Source organism: Aquarana catesbeiana, linkage group LG02, assembly GCF_042186555.1.
Source record: "Aquarana catesbeiana isolate 2022-GZ linkage group LG02, ASM4218655v1, whole genome shotgun sequence".
NCBI classification, from domain to species: Eukaryota; Metazoa; Chordata; class Amphibia; order Anura; family Ranidae; genus Aquarana; species Aquarana catesbeiana.
The window spans coordinates 193,656,556-193,678,957 of NC_133325.1; the positions used below are offsets into that span (position 1 = coordinate 193,656,556).

A 22,402-nucleotide genomic window follows, 5' to 3' on the forward strand; every position below is an offset into this window, starting at 1 on the left:
TAATAAACATGTTTTTCTAAATAAACTTTGGCTTGGTATACTTGTAAACTGAGTTAATTCAAATCCAGAACCCTGTGATAAAAATAAACAGATGATGGGTGTTCAGTAGCAAGATCTAGCAACTGGAGGCCACACACCATCCTATAGCTGTGACCATTATTACTGCATTCCTGTTAAAGTTTGCAGTGTTTGCCAAGCCACATTATTTAAGCCTTTTGCTTTTTTTTCCATTGCTTTTTAATTTTTCACTTATAGCTTTCAAAGTTTGTAAAAGACCCCACAAACCATATATTTTCTGAAAGCACATGATCAGCAGAATAAAAAGAAGGTGCTACTGATTTCTAAGGTCCCACGATATTTGAACAAATGTTTATCAAAACAATATTTTTGCTAATAAATTTTACAAAATTCCTACTAAATATAAAAGCTTAACCTGTATGGCGTTAATAAATAACTAACATTATTCATTTTTACATTTTGCCTTTTTGCAAAATGGTGAAAATCGAACATCAAACATTTCTCAAAATCTAAAGGTTTTAATTTTTCACTTACAGCTTTCAGAGTTTGTAAAAGACCCCCCAAACCATATATTTTCTGAAAGCATATGACCTCTGGAATAAAAAGATGATGCTGCTGATTTTTTAGGCCCCACGGTATTTGCGCAAATGTTTATCAAAATAATATTTTTGCTAAAAATACACTAAAACCATTATTGGCACATAAAAACACAGCTAATTTTACAAAATTCCTGCTAAATTCCAACTAAATATAAAAGCTTAACCTGTATGGCGTTAATACGTAACAAATTTTTGTACTTTTTACATTGCGCCTTTTTTTAAAATTGGTTAAAATAGAACGTACGCAAAAATGTAAATATACAAATTTCTCTAAAAATCTGAAGGTTTTAATTTTTCCCTTACAGTATATAGAATTTGTGAAAGACCCCCAAACCATATATTTTCTGAAAGCATAGGACCAGTAGAATAAAAAGGTGCTGCTGATTTTTAAGGCCCCACAATATTTGTGCAAATGTTTACCAAAGCAATATTTTTGCTAAAAATGCACTAAAATCATTATTATACACATACGCAGCAAATTTTACAAAATTCCTGCTAAATTCCTACTAAATATAAGAGTTTAACCTGTATTGCGTTAATAAATAACGAAAAATTGTAAATTTTAAATTGCATCCTTTTTGAGAAATGGTGAAAATCTGGTCTTTGGTGTATATCAGAGTTCTAAACAGACCCCCATATCTCTTTTTTTTTAAGAACGAGAAAGAGACTGTAGCACTTTACGTGAATGAAAGAGGAATCTGTATAGAAATTCCATTCACTCATAAAATGACAGTCTGATAAATAGTAACTCTCGCTGTTTACTATGTATTAGCTGTCAGTGGATATAGGAACGATCGCTGATTATATCCACTGTACTACAGGGGGGAGCTTGGTAAACACATGTTTACCAAGCTCCCCCCTCCAAGCCACAACTTCACCCCCACCCCCCGCACTTCCCCGCCTGACAGATTGTGGAGATCAGTGCAGGAAGAAGCTGCGGGAGGCAAGGAAAGATGCCGTCAGACCAGCAATGAGGACCGGTATGGGGGTTATCTGACTGGCGGGTGGACACATCTGGACCCCCCCCAAGCCCCATTCAGCACCTGAAGTCAACGGGAGTGGAAGAGGAGGTATGCCGGCTAATGAGGGTAGCTGCGGGTTTGCTGGGGGGGAGAAGGGGGGTGAAAGGGATAGTAAAGGAGAGTGGGGGGGAGCAGTTTCAGGTGGCAGGGGGTGGAGAGGCTGGGGACAGGGCAGCGGTGGCATGGGTGGGGGCGGTCACATTTAGGGTTAATTAACTCTGATCAGCGGGTTGTAATCTGCTGATCAAAGTTGTATCAGAATTTTTCAGCAGGCTCTGCCGAACAATTCTGTAAGCATATGTTCATTGAAGTGACTTGGCCAACTGCGTCACTTCTGTGGGTCTGTACGGCGTACGGACCTGCCAGTGAAAGGGTTAAAGCTGATCTTCCGGCAAACAGCTAAAAACAAATGGAATACATGCAAGAGAATTATTTCACTTGCCAAAGAATTTGTATTTTTTCACCCAGTCATGTGATTTACACAGCTCTGCTACAGCACACAGCCTTGTTTGACAGGAGGGGGACCTGATTTTTATCTGCTGCAGTTTAGTAGCACTTTTTCCACTTACTCCTTCCTATCCCTAGCCTGTGACTGAACAGTAAAAACTGAAGCAGTACAATGATGAGCTCCTCTCTGTCACTCTTTTATTAGTCTGCTCCTTGGACTACTGCATACCTGATTGGCTGTGTGTGATACTTCTACCTCAGTTATATATGATTAATTACAAAGCTGTATCAATTTGTGTCTTTTATATCTGCTTGGAGTGCAGCTTTGAATCCTTTTAATCATGTATCCATGCAGATGGTTGATATTACTAATGTCATCAATAGTTCTTTTTCTTACACAAAGGCTGTTGTGCAGGTGTAGCAGGTTGGTAAACATTTAGTAGAAAAAAATGTATATGATGATTTATATACAGTCTTGCTCTGTGCTGTTTAGTGTTCTGCATGGGAGAAGCACCAGCATATATGAAACCATGTAACTGACTGTTATAATAGTAACGGAAAAGCATTTATAATCTATAAATTACTATAGATATATTGTGAAATATTTTCACTTATTGTTTGAAAAATACATTTTTCTTGCTTTGTAGGTTTATCTGCCTCTGAATTAGACCAGTGTAATATAACTTTAAACCTATTTCTCTGTGTAGGTGATGGCTATCATGGTTAACATTTTTGGTGGTATTATGAGATGTGATGTAATTGCACAAGGCATCATAATGGCTGTAAAGGATCTGGAACTCAGGATACCCATTGTAGTGCGTTTACAAGGTAACCTAATTTATTCAAGCCCCTTGGCTCTTCTTTGCTTTTTGTTCTCTAGAGGACAAACACATTTTACATTCCCAAGAATCTCACTCTTGTCCTTTCTTTCTTATTACATTGTTTGAGCAGATGTAAGGTGCATCTTTATAAATTGGTAAATGCACAAAAAAGAAGTTGCTGTGACATTTTGTAATTGCTATGAATTTTTTTAGTGTGATTTTTTTTTTTTTTTTTTATTGTTGATTGTCCTTTATCGCTGGGCCTTATTACAGGATTTTCTATTCTGCATTCCAGTATTGGTCTATAGGCTTATATATCATTTTTGCTCTATAGACAAAAAAGAGTGACAATTTTGAAAAAAAAAACAATATTTTTTACTTTCTGCTATAAAACATATCCAATAAAAAAAATTTAAATCTAATTTCTTCATCAATTTAGGCCAATATGTGTTCTGCTACACACTTTTGGTAAAAAAAAAATCCCAGTGTGTATTGATTGGTTTGAGCAAAAGTTATAGCATCTACAAACTATGGGATATTTTTATGGCATTTATTTATTTTATTTTTTTTTACCAGTAATGGCAGCGATCATTGATTTTTAGCGGGACTGCGACATTGCGGTGGACAAATCGGACTGACTGGGTAAACACCGAGATCTGTGTTCCTGCTTAGCAGGAACAGAAGATCTCTGTGTTCTGCCTCTCTGAGGAATGATCGCGGAGGCTGGCGGACCCGCTGATTGGCTCTCCCTCTGTCCAATGGGTCTGCGCCCACAGTATCTATTGCACGAAATAACGTACAGGTACGTGATTTTGCGCAATAGAGCCGCCAAAACTTTTTTCCATTTTGGATAGAGCAAGGAAGGGAGGGTTATAACCCCTTTCAGTTTTTTTTTTTTTTTTTTTTTTTTTTTCGCCATCCGTGTCCCATTGTGGAGATTTCCCTTCACTTCCTGTCCCATAGCCAAGCAGGAAGTGAGAGGAAATCCCTGCAAATTGAGGGAATTCCTTAGGGACCCCCAGGTCACCAGAACTAGTGTCCCCATTTAAAGTTATCCCCTTTTTGTTCCTTTTCTGGAGATGACCCAAAATTTGGGATTTTATTTTACTTTCGCTTTTAATGACAATGGTAAACAGGCCAAACAGAGAAGGTGAATCTTCTCAATGGGGACACAGACTGCAATAGAAACTGACAGGTGTTCTAATCCCTCTGCACTCTATCCAAAACAAAAGAAAAAGTTTTGCCTTTAGTTATGCATTAAAGAACATGAAAACATTCCAGAGTACAGCTTTATCAGTGCATGTCACATCATAGTATCCTCTCTCAAGCGTCTTCTCCAGAGAGAATAAATTCAGGGCTTGCAACCTTTCCTCATAACTAATATCCTCCATACCCTTTATTAGCTTTGTTGCCCTTCTTTGTACTCGCTCCATTTCCAGTACATCCCCATTAATTTGTTCAGATATTTTTGCAAGTTTTCCACATCCTGCGGAGAAGTTATTGCCCTGCTTAGCTTGGTATCGTCCGCAAATACAGAGATTGAACTGTTTACCCCATCCTCCAGGTTGTTTATGAACAAATTAAACAGGATTGGTCCCAGCACAGAACCCTGGGGGACCCCACTACCCACCCCTGACCATTCTGAGTACTCCCCATTTATCACCACCCTCTGAACTCACCCTTGTAGCCAGTTTTTAATCCATGTACTCACCCTATGGTCCATGCCAACGGACCTTGTTTTGTACAGTAAACGTTTATGGGGAACTGTGTCAAATGCTTTTGCAAAATCCAGATACACCACATCTACGGGCCTTCCTTTATCTAGATGGAAAGTCTCCTCCTCATAGAAGGTTAATAGATTGGTTTGACAAGAACGATTCTTCATGAATCCATGCTGATTACTGCTAATGATACTGTTCTCATTACTAAAATCTTGTATATAGTTCCTTATCATCCCCTCCAAGAGTTTACTGTTAGGCTAACTGGTCTGTAATTCCCAGGGATGTATTTTGGGCCCTTTTTAAATATTGGTGCTACATTGGCTTTTCTCCAATCAGCTGGTACCATTCCAGTCAGTAGACTGTCAGTAAAAATTAGGAACAATGGTCTGGCAATTACTTGACTGAGTTCCCCAAGTAACCTCAGGTGCAAGCCATCTGGTCCTGGTGATTTAATAATGTTAAGTTTCCCAAGTCTAATTTTAATTCCGTCCTCTGTTAACCATGGAGGTGCTTCCTGTGATGTGTCATGAGGATAAACACTGCAGTTTTGGTTACTGAAGCCCCCCGATTCACTCGTGAAGACTGAGAAGAAAAATAAATACAATACCTTTGCCATCTCCCCATCCTTTGTAACCAGAAGTCCTTCCTCATTCTTTATGGGGCCAATATGGTCTGTCCTCCCTTTTTACTGTTTACATACTTAAAGAATTTCTTGGGATTTTTTTTGCTCTCCTCCTCTATGTGTCTTTCATGTTCTATCTTAGCCGTCCTTATTGCACCCTTACATTTCTTGTTGCATTCTTTATAAAGTCTGAATGCTGATGATTATCCCTCAACCTTGTATTTTTTTGAAGGCCTTCTCCTTTGCTTTTATATGCATTTTTACATTGGAGTTGAGCCACCCAGGACTTTTGTTTGCTCTTTTAATATTATTACCCAATGGGATGCATTGGCTAATGCCCTTATTTAATATGCTCTTAAAGCAAACCCATCTCTCCTCCGTGTTCTTTGTTCCTAAGATTTTATCCCAATTTATGCCTTCTAGCAAGGTTTGTAGTTTAGGGAAGTGGTCTCTTTTGAAATTCAGTGTCTTTGTATTCCCCTTATGTTTTCTATTTGTGTGATTTATACTGAAGCCAATTGACCTGTGATTACTGTTACCTAAATTGCCCCATATTTCCACATCTGTGATCAAGTCTGTATTGTTGGTAATCGGTAGATCCAGTAACGCTTTATATCTAGTTGGTGCCTCTACCATCTGACCCATAAAATTGTCCTGCAAGACATTTAGGAACTGGCGAGCTTTAGATGAATGCGTGGTTCCCTCCGCCCAGTCTGTCTGGATAATTAAAATCCCCCATTACGATAACACTTCCTATCCTTGCTGCGAATCCAAATTGTGATAGGAGATCTGTCTCCCCCTCCTCCCTCAGGTTAGGGGGCCTATAGCATACTCCCATTATTATTTTCCCCTTGGCTTCATCCCTTTGCAGCTCTACCCATAAGGATTCCACCTCCTCCCTAGCTCCCTTAGTGATGTCATTTCTCACATTCACTTGTACATTATTCTTGATATATAGGGATACCCCTTCCCCTTTTTTACCCTTTCTGTCCTTGCGATAAAGGGTATACCCTTGAATGTTTGCCAGCCAATCATGAAAGCTGTTGAACCAGGTCTCTGAAATTCCCAAAAAATCCAAATCCTCCTCGTACAACAGTATCTCTAGTTCACCCATTTTGTCTGCTAGGCTCCTGGCATTGGTGAACATAGCACGTAATTTAGACAGGTCGCATATTATCCTCTTATTGGGTGTTCTGAGATTGCAACTAAGACTTGCTACTATACTTACCTTGGGTTTATATGTGTTGGTCAACCAACCACTAATGCCCTCAATACTACCCTCTGGATTATGTTCTGCATTGACTATCTCTACCTCTGGACCCTCCCTCCCATCGCCTAGTTTAAAAACCCCTCTAACTTTTTGGCCATCTTCATTCCCAGCTTGTGTTTATAATTGTTTTAAATGCGTTCGGAGTATCCAATCTGCCCCTGAACACGCAGAATTCTGTTTTCTCTAAATCCAGCTAAACTGAATGTACGTAAACAAAGTGTGAGTTATACTATTTAGAAACGTATTTTATAAACACATACAAATGCATGTACAGTGGGGACGGAAAGTATTCAAACCGCCTTAAAATTTTCACTCTGTTATATTGCAGCCATTTGCTAAAATCATTTAAGTTCAATTTTTTTTCCTCATTAATGTACACACAGCACCCCATATTGACAGAAAACACAGAATTGTTGACATTTTTGCAGATTTATTAAAAAAGAAAAACTGAAATATCACATGGTCATAAGTATTCAGACCCTTTGCTCAGTATTTAGTAGAAGCACCCTTTTGATCTAATACAGCCATGAGTCTTTTTGGGAAAGATGCAACAAGTTTTTCACACCTGGATTTGGGGATCCTCTGCCATTCCTCCTTGCAGATCCTCTCCAGTTCTGTCAGGTTGGATGGTAAATATTGGACAGCCATTTTTAGGTCTCTCCAGAGATGCTCAATTGGGTTTAAGTCAGAGCTCTGGCTGGGCCATTCAAGAACAGTCAAGGAGTTGTTGTGAAGCCACTCCTTCGTTATTTTAGCTGTGTGCTTAGGGTCATTGTCTTGTTGGAAGGTAAACCTTCGGCCCAGCCTAAGGTCCTGAGCACTTTGGAGAAGGTTTTCGTCCAGGATATCCCTGTACTTGGCCGCATTCATCTTTCCCTCGATTGCAACCAGTCGTCCTGTCCCTGCAGCTGAAAAACACTCCCACAGCATGATGCTGCCACCACCATGCTTCACTGTTGGAACTGTATTGGACAGGTGATGAGCAGTGCCTGGTTTTCTCTACACATACCGCTTATAATTAAAGCCAAAAAGTTCTATCTTGGTCTCATCAGATCAAAGAATCTTATTTCTCACCATCTTGGAGTCCTTCAGGTGTTTTTTAGCAAACGCCATGTGGGCTTTCATGTGTCTTCCGCTGAGGAGAGGCTTCCGTCGGGCCACTCTCCTCCAAGGCTCTTCTCACCCGATAGCTCAGTTTGGCCGGACGGCCAGCTCTAGGAAGGGTTCTGGTCGTCCCAAACGTCTTCCATTTAAGGATTGTGGAGGCCACTGTGCTCTTAGGAACCTTAAGTGCAGCAGAAATTTTTTTGTAACCTTGGCCAGATGTGTGCCTTGCCACAATTCTGTCTCTGAGCTCTTCAGGCAGTTCCTTTTGACCTCATGATTCTCATTTTGCTCTGACATGAACTGTGAGCTGTAAGGTCTTATATAGACAGGTGTGTGGCTTTCCTAATCAAGTCCAATCAGTATAATCAAACACAGCTGGACTCAAATGAAGGTGTAGAACCATCTCAAGGATGATCAGAAGAAATGGACAGCACCTGAGTTAAATATGAGTGTCACAGCAAAGGGTCTGAATACCTAGGACCTGTGATATTTCAGTTTTTCTTTTTTTAATAAATCTGCAAAAATGTCAACAATTCTGTGTTTTTCTGTCAATATGGGGTGCTGTGTGAACATTGAGGAAAAAAAAATGAACTTAAATGATTTTAGCAAATGGCTGCAATATAACAAGAGTGAAAAATGTAAGGGGGTCTGAATACTTTCCATCCCCACTGTTTGTCATTGCCAGTGTGAATGAGGCTTGTGTAACGGTTACATTCCTGGAATGCCAGGATTGCTAACTGACAGTATGGTTGAGAAAACAAGCAAACGTGACAAACTTATCAAATGACATGTGACATAACTGGTCACATGTGCAGTACCATGGCAGTTTCAGATCAACAGATGGCAGCTTCCTTGGCTGAAAAGGCTAGGAAGATTTAGTTCTGCTTTAACTGCTCAGGGCTGTGGGCTTCAACAAAATGGCAGGCTCCAATAAGAAAAAACGGGAACAATGCTGGAGGCAATTTACAGCACACGTGAATTTTGGTAGCATGATGATTATTGTGAGATGTATGTTTCTTGTTAAAGAACATTATTTTTTATCAAGTTGTTATGGGTAAATTTCCGTTTTAATTGGTTATCAAGATGACCCAGCAGATTAGAAGCTTTAATGTCATTCTCCCTTTCATAATTTGCATGTTTGTTCTGGGTCAATGTCTTAGAATGTTTCAAAGGTGAAGACTAACAGGCAGCTAGTATTTTCAGCTGGCATTGACAACCTACTTGTTCCTGCCATTACAGTTATCATTTTTTTTTGTTTTTATAATAAATGTTTATTGAACATTTTCAAGAACCATAAAAAACATAATACAGATTACAAGGTATATCCAAATGTACAGGCTTCTCGTGCAATATAATGAACTTGTATGAGATCTCACAGAAACATATAAAAGTTTTGTCAGGGCCTGTCGATGCTTCCCCTCGCAGGCCACAGTAGGGCATGTGTTCTTTAGGGTGATACAGTAGGAGTTAAAGTAGGGGCAAAAAGACTACCCTCATCGGGATATAATCTGGTTTCCATTTGAAATTAGACCAGCATGCCCAAGCCTTGGTAAATTCTGCAAGTTTATTCATTGTCGTGTAGACCAACCTCTCATTTTCCAGGACTCTATCCAAGATTGCGAACCACTCTCTCAAGGAGGGTACTGACGTTTACCTCTAATGTTTACCTCTAATCCTTTTTAAGTTCACAGTTTATACTACTTATCAATTGAATGCAACTTTACTGTTTACAGCACTATGACTTACTGAAGTTGGACCCTGTGCGGTCCACGTTTATCAACCTGCTATACTTCTAGTACAAGTTTTTTGCTCCGTTGAGGAATAGGGATCCACTGACACCCGGTTGTTACTAATAAGCCCTGCTCGGCTAATGTTACGGAAGAATGTGACATAGGTACGAGATGTAACAGTCTATATATTTCTGTTATGTACTATAACTTGTTTTTTCATGAACAAAATCAATAAATATGTTAAAAAAAAAAATACTTATCAATTTTTCAAAAGAAATATAAAAAATGTAAAAGTTAATCTTGCTTTATGCAGCAAGATATCAAGAAGAGGTGAATGGATTTGGTTTCCCATAATATATGATGATAGCAATGCAGAGCCAAGGGATAGTGGGCAGAAGTCTAATGCTCAACTTTTCTGCCCCCCAGCTGTGGTCATGGAGAGCAAGCAGAACAGTGAATAGAACCTTGCCCAACACCATGTACTACACTGTAAAATGTTCCCCACAATGTTCTAACCAAGCAGTCTTAAGTGTATTAAATTTCATTCAACGTTGCCTTACCCCCTTTTCTTTAGGTACAAGGGTTGATGATGCTAAAGCACTTATAACAGCCAGTGGGCTGAAAATCCTTGCATGTGATGATCTGGATGAAGCTGCAAAAATGGTAAGTATAAAATGTGTCTTTGATCCAAACCTATTGAATTGATTATGAGTTATTTTTTCTGCAATGGCTAGTAAATAGTTATTTTCTTTTATTAGCAATTATTTGGAAATATCTGTTCTTTAGTTGTCAAAGAAGAACATATGTTTCAATTAGTATGCTGACTGCTAACCAAATATAATTTTCTTCTATTGACCCCAAAAGAACAGATGCAGGATTAAATGCAAATGCAAGCCTAATTGAGTGAATACCATGTAATTCAGGCTGGCTTAGCACATATTTTATGATAGATTTTCAGTTTCCATTGAATTGTTTTTTTTCTTTTAAGGCCATATACATTAATACTTTTTACATTTATGGTTTTCCTATTTTAAAAGTAATTTTTATTAGACTACTAGCAAATGTTCCCTAACAAATCATTTGTTTTATGGCACATTTTAATAGCCAAGCTATCAAACCCTACTGATCTCTTTACTCCATATTAAGCCAGGCACGTGTTCATTATGCATGCTCTATCCTAGTACAATGAGACAGAATACATTTAAGGCTGTTTGTTTTCAATCCTCACTTTTATTTTATCCAAGTGGTCTACACACCTAATTAAATTCAAACCAGGCACAACATATTATTCACAGAGTTTTCAAGGTAACAACTTAGAATACAGCTATTAGATATGATGACATTCAGCTATGCAGGATGATTTGTAATCCTCCTGTGAGGATTTTTTTTACGCTATTGGAAAGATATTCAAAGAAATGCAATAACAGGTTGAATGTAAGTGGATAATAGTAATATATGTGTTTTAAAGAAACAAAGTAAAATTCAGTCGATGCTATACATCTTTTAAAAAATAATAGTAAACATACTATATATGCCTTTTAAAGTGTTATTTCGCCTTTGCATGAAAACATACTATGCAATAATAGTTCCCTAGTCATTTTCAAAGCATTGATCAGAAAAGCGAGAATTAAGCTTAGTTTTTAAAGGATATTCTTGTAGGCCAAGGGTGGCTTCCGTGAAGCATGGCCAGAAAACTTCTATTGGAAGAGATCCACCATAGAATCTAGAACATGAAACAGTTCGCCTCACCAGCATCAAAGGCGCTCCCCTAGAATCTAAAAAAACGAGAGTTCTTCCTTTGACAATTAACATTTCTAGATGTTCCCTATAAGAAGGCAAATCACTTTCTGAACTTAGGTTCACTTTATATGTAAAAAGCATTATCACTATGAGCCTGTATTGGTGTCATATTTTAATTGCTGTTTTTCATTGGGTAAAATACCCATGGAACATTCTGTGATGTGGAAGGGTTAAGGCTTTAAATTGATCTGTCTCTGCCTTAATAAAAGAATGACTTTTTCCTTCTAAGCATAGTGCCACTGGAAACTCTGTATGGGCTCCCTGTGGTGCAAACATGAGCAAAGAGTAGAAAGTCCAAAACCTTACTTTTTCAAAGAACACCAAAACTATTGAAGTGTATTTTTAAGTGATTTATAAAAGTCATGCAGAGGTCAATATATTCCAATTTCTAAGAATCTTACGTGCGTGGTAGAAGAATTGTGCTTTCCTATAGGTTTAGATATCCAATTGGGTCCATATACAGTATATTTGGACACAGGCAAAATTTTCATAAGTGCGGCTCTGTGTGCCACCAGAATAAAATGAAACAATCCAAATGAATTTGAAGTGCAGACTTTCAGCTTTAATTCAAGGGGTTGAACATAAATATCTGGTAAAAATTTTAGGAACTGCAACCATTTTTATACACAGTCCCCCCATTTTCAGGGGCTCAAATGTAATTGGACAAATGAATATAATCATAAATAAAATGTTCATTTTTAATATTTTGTTGAGAATCCTTTACTGGCAATGTCTGCAACCCATGGACATAACCAAAGACTGGGTTTTTTCCTTTCTGGTGCTTTGCCAGACTCTAACTGCAGCTGTCTTCAGTTCTTTGTGGGTCTTTCTGCCTTTAGTTTTGTCTTCAGCAAGTGAAATGCTTGCTCAATTGGGTTGAGATCAGGTGATTGACTCGGCCATTGCAGAATATTCCTCTTTTCCTTCAAAAGCCTCCTGGGTTGCTTTTGCAGTGTGTTTTGGATCATTGTCCATCTGTACTGTGAGGCGCCGTCCAATCAACTTTGCCGTATTTGGCTGAATCTGGGCTGACTGTATATCTCTAAACACTGCAGAATTCACCCGGCTGCCTCGGTCTTCTGTAACATCATCAATGACCCAGTGCCACTGGAAGGCATGGATGCCCATGCCATCACACTGCCTCCATCATGTTTTACAGATGACATTGTGTGCTTTGGATCATGAGCTTTCCTAAGCCTTTTCCACACTTTTTTTCTTCCCGTCATTCTGGTACAGATTCATCTTCATTTCATCCATCCAAAGAATGCTTTTCCAGAACTGGTCTGGCTTTTTTTTTTTTCTTTTTTAGATGTTTTTTGGCAAAGTCTAATCTGGCTTTTCTATTCTTCGGGCTTATGAATGGTTTGCACCTTGTGCTGAACCTTCTGTATTTGCTCCTGTGAAGTATTCTCTTGATTGTAGACTTTGACAATGATACACCCACCTCCTGGAGAGTGTCCCTCACTTGTCTGGATGTTGAGAATAGGTCTTTAGCATAGAGAGGATCCTGCAATCATCCACCACTGTTGTCTTCCGTGGACGTCCAGGCATTTTTTATGTTGCTGTTTTCCTCAGAATGTACCAAACTGTTGATTTGGCCACTTCTAATGTTGCTTCTATCTCTCTGATGGATTTGTTTTTTAAGCCTTACAATGGCCTGTTTCACTTGCATGGACAGCTCCTTTGAACGCATGATGTAGGTTCACAGCAATAGATTCCAAATGCAAATACTGCACTTGGAATGAAATCCCGACCTTTTACCTGCCTAATTGATGAAAAAATAACAAAGGAGTAGCCCACACCTGGCCATGAAACCGCTTTTGGTTCAATTGTCCAATTACTTTTGTTCCTTTGAAAAAAAGGGGGGGGGTGGCTGTTCTTGAGAGCTGTAATTCCTAAACTGTAGATTGAATAGAACTGGTTTGCTTTTTTTTATTTCTTTAAGATGTTTTTTCTGTTTACCAGGGGTGGCAATCAATTTGCATCAGCAGTGTGGTTTCCCTTAAAGGGCCAGTTGTATCTGGGGTGTGCTACGTACAGAGTGCAGAATTCAGAAATGTGTTACATACAGAGTGCAGGGTTCAGGGGGTGCGCTCTGTACAGAGTGTGGGGTTCAGGGGGTGCTCTCTGTACGGGGTTCAGGGGGTGCTCTCTGTACGGGGTTCAGGGGGTGCTCTCTGTACGGGGTTTAGGGGTGTGCTATCCACAGTGCGCAACCCCTAACCTCCCCCCCGCCTCCGCACCAAAGCTTTCTCGCATTTTATACTCTCTCCTACTTGACCTGGCTGTAGTACCTCCTTGTGTAGGTGGCTGTACTACCGTTGTATTTGGCTTTAGTACCTCCCTGTGTAGGCAGCTTTGCCGCGCCTTGCAGGGAGATCGTTCTCTCCCTCTCAAATTCTGCCGATCTGTCCCCATTGCGAGTGCGTGCAGGGATCTGTTAGATCCGGAAGTTGCTGAGAGCAAAGTTGTCCCTTGTAAACACTGAAGTCTTCTGTGTTTATAAGTAGGAGCAGGAACGGAGGATGAGAGCTGAACCTTCTGGGTGCGAGGGCCACATGACAAGGCCTGGTGGGCCTGATTCAGCCTGCGGGCCTTGTGCTTGACATATGTGCTGTATATAAATATCTTATTGGCAAGTGTCGTAGTTTTTATTTAGTTATCAATATGATTTTTTTTTTTTTTTTAATCAATTTTCTTATGTCTATCAGTCTTCTGCTGTGACCTCAGCATTTCCATTTAATATATTACCCTGTTCAAAACGTGTAAGATAGTTCAATTCTATTTAACCTAGAGATGCATCAAAATTTTGGCGGCCAAAACATATCGGCCGAAAATATTTTTTTTTTGCATTTTGCCGATAAAGAGGTGCCAAAAATGCATTGCAATTTTGATGCAATTTTACTGTGCTTTTGGTGTGTCTTTCATAGGTCATGTGACTCAAAACCGCATAAAAAATTTAACACGTGCATTCTAGCTGCGTTTTCAATGCATTTCAACAGGGAGGTGCGTTGAAGACATGCATAGAATTTAAAGGGATGCATTTTTCTTGAGCTTTTCTTGCACTAAAAATGCCAATAGTGGCCAACAAAAAAATTCATATTCACTTAAATTCATTTCTTTAATAAAGGTAAAATGAAGTATCTTGTTGTATAGTTACATTGCGCCTATCCGCTGTTCATACTAGCATATGATATGAAAATGGGTATAACCATAAAACTTGCTGAACTGCGGTTCCAAGTAGCATGTGATACATCCAATGTATGTTATTTAATAATGTTGTGTTTTTTTTTTTTCATTCTGTAGGTTGTCAAACTCTCAGAAATTGTAACCTTGGCGAAACAAGCGCAAGTGGATGTCAAATTTCAGTTACCTATCTAATGGTGCACTAGCAGTTTACCGAGTTGGAAATTTTGTGTTTATTTTTTTCTCTTGTCGATGTTTTAATTAAATGCTTGAATCTATCTTGAAAGTGTGGTTTGTATTTAAACTGAGTTGCTGCTTTAGAAATCATTGTCATGACGTATATAGGCAGTATTTTTACATTTGGAATTTTTCATTATACCAGTGTCCACTCACCAGTTAACAATCCTATAGCTAGCATGTGAGTTGCTTCTTCCCAAAACAGTGTTTTGGTTACTGTTCACAAGTTTGTCTGCTCAAAAAATAGTCTGAAATTCATGTACAGGATTTTTGCATTTCTGGCTCTTCCCATGAGCTTTATGTTTAGGCTTTATTTTTTTAGACAAGAATATTTGTAAGTAGCATTCAGTCGGGGTAGTAATTCTAATCTGCACTACAAAAAAGGTCACCTGAAACCTTGTTGTGGGCAACATCACCTCCAAATATGATTTGGATGCTATAGGCAACAATCCCACCACTGATCTTTGCTTTCGATTTACCCTACTATGCTGTCACATAGAACATAGTTTTTTTGGAATTAAAGAAGTTATTTTTCTTTGGAATGTTAGTACTACTCTGCGAGGAACAACTTTAGTTCTGCTGTAGGTTTGCTTGAAGCACTTCCTCTCTGTAGTGATAATGTATATACATATTAAAATCTTTATGATCCAATGCTTGTTCATTACTTCCACTTTTGTGCATTAACCCGTGTCTGGCAAATGGCCAGGTAACATATGTACAAATTTTCAAATAAAGCCAAAGTCAAGATTCCATCAATGCACAATGTCAGCCTTGTAAATTGTTTTTTTTTCTTAATGCTGAAGCAATGTAAAAACAATCCTAATTCTTGCACTGTAAAGTAAAACCATGTGTAGATCATCAATTTCCTTGTCTCAATCATTACATGGTTCCTAAGAATATATACAGTATTACATACCTCCACATATACAGTGTACATTTAACTGGTACTTTTTTCTTCCCCTACTACTTGCATATACAGTACTGTGCAAATGTTTTTGGCAGGTGTGAAGAAATGCTGTAAAGTAAGAATGCTTTCAAAAATATATATTTTAATTGTTTATTTTTACCAAGATGCAAAGTGAACAAACGGAAGAAAAATCTAATTCAGATCAATATTTGCTGTGACTATCCTTTTGGCTTCAAACCAGTGTCGGTTCTTCTAGTTACACACAGTGCTTGTGCACACAGTTCTTGAGGGAACTCGGCAGGTTGTTCCAAACATCTTGGGGAACTATCCACAGATCTTCTGTGGATGTAGGCTGCCTCACATCCTTCTGTCTTTTCATGCAATCCCAAACAGACTCTTTGATGTTGAGATCAGGGCTCTGTGGGGCCAAATCATCACTTTCAGGACTCCTTGTTCTTTAAACTGAAGATAGTTCTTAATGGCACTGGCTGTGTGTTTGGGATGGTTTTCCTGCTGCAGAAAAAATTTGGGGCCAATCACATGGCTCCTTGATGGTATGGCATGTTCAAATGTGTGCTGTGGGGGTAAACACTATACATTAAGGTAATTTCCACATTGGTGCCCTTATTATACAGTGTCATATACATTCCTGACATTGGTGGGTTTAAGCCAGGAGTAAAGACCTGTCTGGCTGTATTACAAGTATACAAGTCCTAATTGGAGTTTTACATTTTTTTAAAGAATTATTTGACATTTCTGATGTAAAATTGTTGAGCTGAAGTTCACACAAATCTGTGTTTGTAGTATACGTGTAATGCAGTCTTTAGTAGTTGGCTGTAAAAAACTGAACTGTTCTGAGAATCCTAGAAAGAAGCCCAAAGCACATTAATTCTGCAAGGTCCATAAAATGGATGCTTGAAGGTCCTGTTTGTCAAAATCATTTTTTTTAATGCAGACATTTGTAGGTCCTCTGTTCAGGAATTTATTTGTATTAAATTACTTGAAGGGTCATTTCAAGGATAAAAAAATATGTATGCATGTTTGCTAGAATCCCATTATATAGTGAAGTTGTAGCACATTTATCTGAAGGCATACTGTCTGGGTTTCCTATTGCCATCAGCAGTACCGATTGTAGTGAGAGAAATGTGTCTTTCAACACCACATAACAAAATGAACTTTAGTGCGTTTCTGAAAATAGCACCAAAAAACACATAGGTGTGAACCAGGTCTAAGATGTTTAGTAGCAGCAGCATGCTTTTTTAAAGTTGGCCCTTTATAGCACAAAAAGAGCAGATAATTGCTACTATAAGGGGTTCATTTATACAGTGAAAGTAATAATATATACTATTTATATGATATATATAATAAATACACTCTGAAGTAGGATATATGGGCATTTTAACTAGGGGTCAGACATGAAGGGTGGTGGAAGGGAGATTTAAATCTTTTATATTAAAGCAGTACTAAAAGCTGAGACTTTTTTTTTTTTTTCATGGATATGATCATTTTAAATATAATGCACAATACTGGTAAAAGTTTACTTTAAATGTAATTGTAATGCCTTCTATTACCTCCAGTCTATCAGCCTGCACAGAGTCTTTAAAGTGACTTTTTTTTTTTAACCGGTTCCCGACCGGCTCCTGTACATTTACGTCGGCAGAATGGCACGGCTGCGCAAAGTAACCTACCCGTACGTTACTTTGAATTTGCCGACGTGTGCGCGCACGCCTGCTGCGATCTCCGTGAGTCGGGTCGCGGGTCTCACAAGCTTGATCGCCGCAGGCATACCCGCGATCGCCTCACGGAGAGGACGAACGGGGAGATGCCATTGTAAACAGCATCTCCCCGTTCTGCCTAGTGAGAAGTGTCACTCGATCTCTGCTCCCTGTCGGAGCAGAGATCAGTGACGTCACACACACCAGCCCATCCCCCTGACAGTTAGAAATCACTCCCCTAGGACACACTTAATCCCTCCCTGCCCCCTAGTGGTTAACCCCTTCACTGCCAGTGTCATTTATACAGGAATCAATGCATTTTTATAGCACTGATTGCTGTATAAATGACAGTGGTCCCAAAAATGTGTCAAAAATGTCCGACATGTCTGCCATAACGTCGCAGTCACAATAAAAATCGCTGATCACAGCCATTACTAGTAAAAAAAAAAAAATTATTAATAAAAATGCCATAAAACTATCCCCTATTTTGTAAACTCTAACTTTTGCGCAAACAAATCAATAAACGCTTATTGCGATTTTTTTTTTTTTTTAAATGCCTTTTTTTTAAAATTGTCGCTCTTATTTATGGCGCAAAAAATACAATTCGCAGAGATGATCAAATACCACCAAAAGAAAGCTCTATTTGTGTGAAAAAAAGGACGTCAATTTTGTTTCGGAGCCACGTCGCACGACCGCACAATTGTCAGTTAAAGCGATGCAGTGGCGAATCGCAAAAAGTGCTCTGGTCAGGAAGGGGGTAAATCCTTCCGGGGCTGAAGTGGTTAAACAACAAACCTGTTATACTTACCTGCTCCTTGCAGTGGTCTTCACAGAGCAGCCCTGATTCTCCTCCTCCTGGCTTCATAGTGCCCCAATAGCAAGCTGCAATTTATAGTATAGAGTGCCCCCTATAGCAAGGTAAAAAAAAAAACTTCTACCTTTTAGAACCACTCACTTCCTGCCCAGGGCTACATGTCCCATGAGGCATTGCTCCTTACACATTCACAAGTTCTCATGCACTCGCATGTATGGACGGTGTACTGAGCTGTATGTGTGCTGCAAAGTATTTCCTGATATGTAAACAAATAATGCATTCTGTAGTCCAACTAATCTGCTGGCCGATTAATCGATTATGAAAATAGTTGACAACTATTTTCATAATCGATTAGTTATCGATTAGTTGTTTCGGCCTTACTCTCACCCCTTGTTCTAGTGTTCTAAAATTTTGAACAAGGTTACCAAAACAAATAGTATGTGTACATCTAGCAAGCAGGGACACATAGCTCTAAAAAGTTAGTTTGCTTGGAAGGGGGGGGGGGGGTGAGTCATAAGAGGGCCAATGAAAGCTTCAAAGCTGGAGGTGTGCTTCTGTGTGTCTGTCTAAATCCAAGAAGTGAACAGGCAGCAGCTTCAGCTGCCCACAGTTAAAATGGATGCAGCCAGACTTAGTGGAGAGAGCTTTCTGCAGCATATTTGGCAAGTACAGAATCACAGTATATATAAAATATGCAAAGTGGTTGGAGGAAAGCTTCAGAATGGCAAAGATGTTTTTATTACAAATTATGCGAGCAGACTGCAGTTCCTCTTTAACCACTTCAATACCAGACACTTACCCCCCTTCCTGCCCAAGATAAATTTTCAGCTTTCAGCCCTGTCACTTTTTAAATGACAATTGCGCGGTCATGCTACACTGTACCCAAACAAAATTTTTATCATTTTGTTCCCACAAATAGAGCTTTCTTTTGGTGGTATTTGATCACCTCTGCGGTTTTTATTTTTTGCTAAACAAATAAAAAAATAAGAAAAATTTGAAATAAAAAAAGTTTTTCTTCGTTTGTTATAACATTTTGTAAAAAAAAAAGTAAGTTTTCTCATTCACTGATATGCAGCACTGATGGGCATTGATATGCAGCATTTATAGGTGGCACTGATAGGAGGCACTGATGGCTGGCACTGATAGGCATCACTGATGGCACTGGTAGGCATTTTTAATGGGCACTGATTGGCATATCCCTGGTGGTCTAGGGTGTCATACTTGGTGGTCCTGTGTGGTGGCCATACCTGGTGGTCCCACGCAGGATCCCTGGTGGTTCTGGCCGGGCAGCTGCTGGGGGGCTGCGCTGATAAACAATCAGCACAGACCCTCTGTCAGGAGAGCCGCCGATTGGCTCTCCTCTACTTGCGTCTATCAGACGCGAGTGAGGAAGAGCCAATAAACAGCTCTTCCTGTCTTCCTGTTTAGTGATCAGCTGTGATTGGCTGATCAAGTGGTAAAGAGCCTCTGTCAGAGGCTCTTCACCAAGATCGGTGTAGCAGTATGTCAGACTGACACGCTGCACCACCGATCGCCACGCTGTGCGCCCCCACGGGCGCGCACCGGCAGTTATCCTGAAAGACTTTTTTTTTTTTTTTTTTTTTTTTTTTGTGTATTACAAAGATTTTAGATGCAGCAGGTAAAATAAGTATTGAACACATCACCATTTTTTCAAGGAAATGTATTTCTAAAGGTACTATTGCCATGAAAACCACATGTTGGTAACAACCTATGCAATCCATACGTACAAAGAAACCAAAACAAATAAGTTCAGAAATTGTTATGTGCAAAAAAATTGAATGACACAGGGAAAAAGTATCGAACATGTGAAGAAAGGGAGGTGCAAAAAGGCATGGAAAGCCAAGACACCATCTCAAATCTATCAGTAGTTATAAAGCAATCCTGCCCCTTGTCAGTGCAAAATAACCCTTTCATGACTAAGCCTATTTTTGAAATTTGGTGTTTACAAGTTAAAATTCGTATTTTTTGCTAGAAAATTGCTTAGAGCCCCCAAACATTATATATATATATATATATATATATATATATATATATATATATATATATATATATATATATATATATATATATATACATACATACATATATACACTTTTTAGTAGAGAATAAAATGCCGATTGTTGCAATATTTTATGTCACACGGTATTTGTGCAGCGGTGTTTTAAACACAACTTTTTGGGAAAAGGGACACTTTCATGAATTTAAAAAAAAAAACAAACAGTAAAGTTACCCCAATTTTTTTGTATAATGTGAAAGATGATGTTACGTCGAGTAAATAGATACCAAACATGTCACGCTTTATAATTGCACGCACTCGTGGAATGGCGAGAAACTACGGTACCTAAAAATCTTCATAGGCGATGCTTTAAAAAATATTTACGGTTACCAGGTTAGAGTTACAGAGGAGGTCTAGTGCTAAAATTATTGCTCTCACTCTGACGATCGCGGCGATACCTCACATGTGTGATTTGAACACCGTTTACATATGCGGGCGCGACTTCCGTATGCGTTTTCTTTGCTGCGCGAGCTCGCGGGGACAGGGGCGCTTTTAAAAATTTTTTTTTCTTTTTATATTAATAAACTGTGTTTTTAAAAAAAATGTTTTGCTCACTTTTATTGCTGTCACAAGGAATGTAAACATCCCTTGTGACAGTAATAGATGGTGACAGGTACTCTTTATGGAGGTGTTATGGTAATGATTAAGAGCTCCAATCGAGCCCAAGGTTATCTGCTGCTGTTTCTAATTGGAAAGTGTGGCTATGCATGCATATAAAAGTAAACAGTCTGAGACACGCTCAGCACCGTTACTTCCTACACTTCTAATTTATTCAAGGCGGTGCTAATGTTTTATACACAAAAATACGTCATTGCTATGTTAGTCTAATAGGTACATCTCATTGGTTAAGATAGAAAAGAAGATGGAGAATCTTCATAACGAGGTTTGGCTGTCCTTGGTTTTATCTTCAGTTCCGCGTTCTTCTGATGTGTGGGATGTAGGGGGTACCCGCCATTTTGAGAAAAATATAGGAACAGAGCTAATCTGTATACTTATATAACGAGTAAGGAGAAAAATATGTATACACATAAGAAAATAGACATTTTCAGATTATTATTATTATTATTTACATCACATTCCTTCACAATCCCCCCTAAAATGACTATTTTCTCTTTTCTGTCCCTAATACTAAAGGTCCCACTTTGGCCTGGCCCTTCTCCTCAGCAACTCTTTTAGGCTGTATATAGAATTGGGCAGCAACTGTTCACTACCCTCCTCAATACAGCTGGAGAGGTGCAGTCAGGTGCTATCTATCCCTATAACCCTATAGGATTGTGAGGTTATGGACAGGGAGTGACTGTAGAGGAGTGAAGGGTTTGTCATCTTCCATCATAAGGAGGTCCTCTTCTTCTTGGTGGAAAAATGTAGGTGTGCTATTGTCTACAGCCTTGCTCATTAACTTTTTTACAAAAGGTAGAATACAGCATACAATCAGGGCTAGAAGAACCAGGATTATTAATACCCTTACCCGTATCTGGGCGAGCACCTTCTGCCACCCACTCATCCAGCTAAAGTATTGATCCCATGGGTCTGTGATACCTGAGTTCTTCTTCAACTCCAGTGACAGATCTTCTAATTTCTTTATAGCTAGAGTAACCTTACCATTTGGGCCAGTATTATCAGGAATGTATGTACAACAGGTTCCCGTTTTTTTTCCTATGATTTTACAAAACACCTCCTTTCCCAGCTAGCACCATGTCTAAGGCCATCCGGTCCTGGAATGTCATGTAGGAAGTGGGGGATAACTGGTCAGCAATTCCCTGGAGGGCATCTTTAGAGTAATTTACAAATCTCTATTGGTTATAATATGTGAAGTGTCAAGTCACCTAGAGGCTGGGTGACAGATGCACACCTTTGGGATCAGGAGTGCACCGCAAGGTAGTGGACCCTACGGCTGACTGCTGCGGATTGAACCCTGGGAGGTTCAGGAAGCAGGTCTACTGGATCACTGACACAGATCCCACTGGGAGCTAGAGCATAGATTCCCCAGGGCGCGGAGTCTAAGAGCCAGCAGGTGTTCACCAGAGCCTTTAATGGTAAGGATGGACTGCGCTGCAGTCTGGCTCCAGGTCGCGGCCCCCAGGGTCTCACAGCTCACGCTCACGGTAGACTACAGGAGAAGAGGAAGGAGGCAGCAGGCTAGAACAACAAGGAAAGTAAGGGACAAGCCAAGGTTCAGGGTCACAGGCAAACAGGGATGGTCGGGAACACGCCAAAGTCTGTAACAGGAATCAGATGTATGAAACACAGCAAGTACACACAGAGGCTAACACACAATGGTTGATCAGCACTGCTGGCTTGCGGTGCAC

General features: G+C 39.4%; 1 protein-coding gene across 1 annotated transcript in view; it reads left to right on the forward strand.

Annotated features, from left to right (window-relative positions):
- Window positions 1-15,336, forward strand: part of SUCLA2 (succinate-CoA ligase ADP-forming subunit beta) — a 131,106-nt gene extending 115,770 nt beyond the window's left edge. Inside the window, exons 9-11 of the mRNA XM_073614127.1 lie at window positions 2,794-2,914; window positions 9,932-10,020; window positions 14,464-15,336. Of these exons, the coding sequence (XP_073470228.1) occupies window positions 2,794-2,914; window positions 9,932-10,020; window positions 14,464-14,538 (285 nt within the window). The 3' untranslated portion in view covers window positions 14,539-15,336. The remainder of the gene's footprint in view (window positions 1-2,793; window positions 2,915-9,931; window positions 10,021-14,463) is intronic.
- The last annotated feature ends 7,066 nt before the right edge of the window (window positions 15,337-22,402 follow it).